General features: G+C 41.0%; 1 protein-coding gene across 2 annotated transcripts in view; it reads right to left on the bottom strand.

Moving 5' to 3' along the window:
- Positions 1-308: 308 nt before the first annotated feature.
- LOC145674432 (uncharacterized) overlaps positions 309-6,442 on the bottom strand; it is a 509,074-nt gene continuing 502,940 nt past the window's right edge. For both annotated transcript variants that reach the window (XM_081744485.1, XM_081744486.1), the window contains one exon: positions 309-1,968. In XM_081744485.1, the coding sequence (XP_081600611.1) occupies positions 1,911-1,968 (58 nt within the window). In that variant the 3' untranslated portion in view covers positions 309-1,910. The remainder of the gene's footprint in view (positions 1,969-6,442) is intronic.

Genomic DNA, 6,442 nt, shown 5'->3' with positions numbered 1-6,442 from the left:
TGCGTTGCTAGTTATGGCCTTGCTAAAAAGCTGTGTTATTGCCCTATGTTCGCAGTTTAGGGGATATTTACCCCTCCATCCCTACGTTGGCCGATATTAAAAAAAAAAACGTATATCTTACTTTTGATTTCTTTAGTCACTGTAGACATTTCAAGCAAATCGGAGTGTGTCACTTGGAAAACCTGGCTTGTTAGATATACTCATCTCAGGTAAGTAAACAGAAACAATGAAAAAGGAAGGGAAATAAAGGAATTCATACTAAAACGTAAACAGATTCACCAGTGTTCAGAAGATGCTGTCTACAATGCAGTGAGTAGAGTTGGTCGGTAGGTCAGAGTGGGTTATGGTGGGTGGTGAGTCGCAGTGGGTCACGGTGGATGGTGGGTCGCAGGGGGTCACATGCTGTTGACCCACGAACCACTGACCCACTCCATCTCTGGTCTACAAACTACCTTGAGCGTGAGATTTTCACGGGGCTCTCACTCACTTCCTTCATTCTACCACTCATTCCCTATTATCGCAGTATCCTTAAGCTAATACGGCATAATCGTGAGACGTAAAATCGAGCGATTTTGTTTAATTTCAACTCTTAAGCTTTAATTTCAGTTGAATTGTAATGTTGTCAAAAGACATGACTAGCATATCAATCAATAAATTATATTGAACTCAACAAAACGATATGCTTCAGTATAAATCCTCACGCGTAGCGTTTGAGAAAATCGAAGAATACTAGTCATTTGCTGTTATAGATGTTGTTCGTTTCCAACAACAATAAATAGTTTTTACTCTTCAGGAACAGACGGTGTATTTATGTAGAAAGGTCGTTCAAAAAAATCTTGCACAATGTGCATAACTTTTTAAATAGTAACACCATTACCATGAAATTTTGTCTTCATGTACTGGTGTCCTTTATGTACACTCATGTCCGAAAATATTGTCGCATGTCCATAAATATGTTGTTGTAGGAATATAATTTGATAATGAATTCGCCTTATATTTCTGATAATGTTAGTAATGTGTATAATCGGCAAAGACATGTATGTGGCAAATTTCATGTCAAAAGAGCAGTAAATAAGAACAATAAAACGAAAATAAAACTTTCTTGTCCATTCAGCAAAATTTTGTTTTACTCATTCTAATTTTCGCATTTGTAATTATTTTCCTATGAAACTTGCCACAAATATAGATTTCCCGATTATACACACAGTATCGGTATTTAAAGTACCCTGCAAAATCATTATCAAATTATATTCTTACAAGAAGACAGTTAAAGATATGCGACAATAATTTTGGACATGAGTGTATATACGCATGTTACTCAATGTATCTTCCATTCGGTGTGACACATTTAGCCCATCGCTCTTTCCATGCCTTAAATGCAGTTCGGTAAATTCCCGGACGCTGACTACTACACGACTGTTTTATACACCCAGTAAAATCTTCGTCACTAGCAAACTGCCCACTACAAAGTTAGGCTTTTAGATGAGCAGACAGAAAGAAATCAGACGAGGCCAAATTCGGACTATAGTGAGTTAAAGGACTACTTCCCATCACATACTTCTGATATCCTGCGTGTGATTGGCAGAATTATTTTTTTCCTGTTCCTTTGCGAACAGGTGTTACACTCAATAGACACGAAGTCTTCTGTAACCTAAAGACTGTATTAATGTTAGAACACTACCCACAGATAACACAATCGGTTTTAATCTGTCGTGTGGTTACGCATCTGACAAGGTGGTCTTTGCTAACGTCGTTCACTGCAGTTGATAGTCTGTCGGACATGTTGGTCCAGCAGACTGCAATCACCTCTGTGGGACCTTCGAATTCATCGCTGGATATTACTGAGGTACATAAAAAGCAATTTGCGTCGGATGCTTGTGACAGAGTAATCGCCGGTCTTGTACAAGAACTCAATGCTCGTCAGTTGGCAGATGAGACTGTTCACTTCCTTTTCCATTGTGGGCGTATCTGTAAATAGAGGAAGAAAATTTGTTTTATTTCAACACAAAGGACATACGTACATGTACGAAAAATATTGTTCTAGTGCTAGAGATAAAAAATTATGCTTACTGCGCAAAAGGTTTTGAGCGTCCTTTGTATGTACGGTAAACCAGAATGGAAAATATGTAAATTACAATACCTATTTAGATGTATTTTATACGTATAGAAAGGGGTCACGGTAGCTCAGTGGTAGAGCGTTCATCTCTGGTGAATGGGGTCCCTGATTCAATCCCAGCTCACACAAAGTGGGCTTTGTTGTGAACAAACACCGTGTGCGTGGGTTTTCTGGGGGATTTCTCATTTCCTCTCACTTTTCTCATTGCATCATTTCCATTCATTTCTCATCACCGTCTCCTTTAGTCAAGCCGGCATAATTGTGGAACGTAAAACTCATTTTTTATACGCATTAGAAGACTCTTTGCACTATATGTAAAAGTATATTATTTTGAATGTGTTAAATTCTCACCTCCGCGTACGAATTAATTGCGTTTAACTCATCTTAGTGGTAATTAATTAACAACGGTTAAATCTTTAATCCAATTTACAGTGGAAGTAGTTTATAACCCAAGGATTTTTTTTTCTAAAAAGGATAAACAATATAAATGTTCGAAATATCGTTTCTGCATCCCCCTTTTTTTCTCCAGAAGGGGAAAATTCTCGTATAGATACCGCTACAGGACGACATCCCAAAACGTCAACTTCGATCCGGTCATTCTGGACAGTTATTAGTAATAGTGGCTCTCTTGTGGCTCAGGAGCAGACAGAGTAGGGGATGAAAATAGTGTCATGTCGAACTTCTTTTATACGCTACACACTTACTGTAACGCTACAATACATTTTTGTTGCTACCCTTACCTCCGTCGACGTGACTCTACTCTTTTGAAACGTGATATTGTATCTGAATCAACCTCAATGTTATATATATATATGTGTGTCTGTGGTATTTCTGTTTTATCCGTATATGTTTTATTTCTAGACACCGCAAATTCTTATCACCTTAAAGAGAATGTCCCTTGGAAAAGAAGCTAGTTTCTTGACGCTGTAGAAACTTTAGTGTATTATACTGGACAAAGATTAATTTGCGTGTACTAGTGTTCACTTGTACGAGGGGCATACAATAAGTAAAGAGACAAATTGCTATAGCTCAATAAAGATTTATTTCAATCTTTCAAAACTAAGGCTATTTTTCAATATAATCACTAGAGACCGGATGTTAGGCAAAATGCCTATTCTTTAATATTAAAGATATGATCAAAAATAACGTTTCAAAGTTTATGTGGGGGGTTATAGTTTCGATTTAAGCCAATTTTATTTTGCCTAATTTGCCTATTTCGACCTTTACTGCCTAAATAATTGCTTTAGTGCCTAATGTTGCCTATGTTATGCATTTTCTTTAAAATAAGCCTTTATTGGGAAAATATACAATTTATACAACATAAATAAAGACGCATATAAACGTATAATAAGTGTTTGTAAATACAAACACGTGCTGCGTTACAATGTACATACAGGGTGAACTTCAAAGATGTGCATATACTTTGGGAGGTGATTAATTATATCAAAAGAAGACAAAAAGTTCTCTTGTATTTTGTCGAATTCTGTGTCGTGTACGAGTGACAGTGATGCCAACTTGGAATCGAAAATCAAATCTTGACAATTGGAACGGAACTGATAGGTGTGCACATACGTTGACAGGTGATTCGTGACATGAAAAGAAGACAAAAAGTCCTGTTGCATGTTGTCGAATTCCTCGTCGTGTACGAGTGACAGAGGTGCCAACTTGGAATCGAAAATCGTACACATACTTCGACAAATGATTCGTGACATGTAAAGAAGACAAAAAGTCATCTTGAATGTCAGGAAACACCTCCCGAAGTATGTGTACACTTTTATGTCTCGTTCCAATTGTCAGGATTCGATTTTTATTTTTAAGATGGCACCCCTGTCACTCGTACATGACGCGGAATTCCACAACATGCAACAGGACTTTTTGCCTTCTTTTGATATGCACCATGCAACAGGTCTTCTTTTGATATCACGAATCACCTCCCGAAGTATGTGCAGATCTTTTAGGTTCACCCAGTATGTATGAATGCATAACAAGCTTCGTTTTTATATGTACAACTAGCAGCGTTCACCCCGCTTCGCTGCGGTCACCCCGGAACGCAATAAACTTTGTTACTTAGATAATTTTTACTTTTTCGCTTTCAAGTGATATGATAAAAACCATAGAAGATTGCAGTAAATCTTAACATTATATCGCCTGTCATTTATGTTAACCCGCCCCGCTTCGCTGCGGTCATCCCGGTGCTGGCATATTGTAAAAGTGTCTGTAAAAATAAGCAAATCAATTAAAAAAATTTAAACAGAAGATTCAAGCTATTTTCCGCTGTATATCGCCTGTCATTTATGTTAACCCGCCGAGTGACACGGTCATGCGGGTTGCATATAAATACGTTTATTTTTACCTATGATGAACTAATAAGAAAGGATTTGTACGTTATGGACACTTGAATGGTCAATTATCTCAAGACACTGGTAATTAAAAATTAAAGTGATATGATAAAAACCATCTAGGGTCCAAATCCTAATAACCCCCCAAAAATGAAAGAAATTGGTTCAGCCGTATTAGCGTGATGAGCGGACAAAATATTGTACGTTCTCTTTTATATATATAGACTAGCAGCGTTCACCCCGCTTCGCTGCGGTCACCCCGGAACGCAATAAACTTTGTTACTTACAAGTAACACTTCACATCGTTGCTGCCGGTCTGACGCTAAACTATACATTTTCGGAAAGCACTAGTCCTAAATAGGATAACTACACAGTGCGACGGTCAGACGTTGCCGCGTTCAGGACTTATGGAGCGTCAAACATTAACATGGGGTTTATGAGAGTTACAGGAAACGAAGAAGAACACAAGGTTTGTGACGTTTGAATCGACGTTGTCTGATTGAGCACTTGTTTGCGTAAGTTAAAGGGTACAATCAATGTGCAAATCGTCGAACAGAGCATGAGAGATGCAAAGAGTGCGCTCACAGTGTGCACACTTGACGAACGGTAGTTCGCCGCACGTGAAGCACACGTCACCTTCGTCGAGGGAGTCAAAGCAGTACTCGTGCGGAGAGATCCACATTCCCGGCTCCTCGTCCAGATAGCCAGCCTTGTGGAAAGCGTACCGGATCAGGTTCTTGAATCGGGGTGCGCTGAACTGGTAGAGTGAAAACGACTGTAGTGCCAGGAATCGATCGCGATGCCAGATATCCATGACACTGTCCATGGCCAGTGTGTCGGTCACAAAGCGTACAAAGGACTTGTACTGACGGAAGAAATGCACATCTAAAGGCTGAATCTTTCCAGTGCAACCACCAGGAATCAGTCTCTTGTGCAACGCAACGTCGGCAGGCTTCAGTGCGTTCGATAGATTGTCGTCCTTGTTCAGAGTCCACGAGTCCAATAGCAAAACGATCTTCTTCCGATCATCAGGCATGCTTGGCCAGAACACTTGCTCGTAGAAGTCCTTAAGGTCGTCCCTGTTCATGTTGGACGTTTTGCCAGCAAATGATTTGATGTTCGGTGGATCTGCAGGCTTGTTTCCCGGAAACTTTCCACTTGGTTCCGACACCAGTACATACATCGGCCGCAGAATCTCTCCGGCCATGGTGATCACGGGCATGATCATGTAGCTGTGGGTTGTTGCGCTCATGGATCCCACAACCGCTCGCACGACTGTTGTTCCTTTGGTACGGAGAGTGCGAGTACTCTGCAACAACTTCTTGAAGCTACTCTGATCTGCATTGGCAACCTGCGTTGGTGGGATGCTTTCGCTTGCAATGAGCTCGCGAGTCGCTAATACGAAAGCATCAGCCTGCTGCTGCAAGTCCAACTCTTTCAGTTGCCAGGTCCTGCCGACCCTGTGGGTGATTGCACGGTCCACGATGTTGTTGCGCTTCTTGAATCTGTACACCCACGACGGTGATGCCTTGAACTTGAGACTCTTGTTAGGGTCCAGTTCATTAGCTGTTTGCCTAGCCCAAATTCGCAACGTTCGATCGTGAATGATAGCAGTGTGCTGTTTCTCCGCGAACATGCCCCGAACTGCCTCATTGATCTCTGCCATCAGCGTCTTCTTGTCATCTTTGCCTTGTGTTGCCCCAAAGTGACGTAGCACGCCAATGTTCCGAATATACCTGAACTGATTCTGCAGAGTCGAGTGGGTAGCACGACCGGTCTTTGTGTTCCAAGGCCTACCTGTTTTTGGATTTACCGTCCAGTAGGCATAGGCTTTTGCCTTGTACTCGCGCCACTGCTCTGGTGTCATTTTGGAGTCTTCTGGAGGCTGATCCTGGAACTTCGGCTTCTTCACAGGAGAGGGCAGGTATTCTGACGCTGATGAGCCAGATGCGGAAGACGTATGAGACTGCTGCGATGACGAAGGCAT

Source organism: Thermobia domestica, chromosome 17 (genome assembly GCF_964235325.1).
Source record: "Thermobia domestica chromosome 17, izTheDome1.hap1.1, whole genome shotgun sequence".
Lineage (NCBI taxonomy): Eukaryota > Metazoa > Arthropoda > Insecta > Zygentoma > Lepismatidae > Thermobia > Thermobia domestica.
The sequence above is the reverse complement of the archived record's forward strand: the minus strand, read 5'-3'. Positions and strand labels throughout refer to the sequence as shown.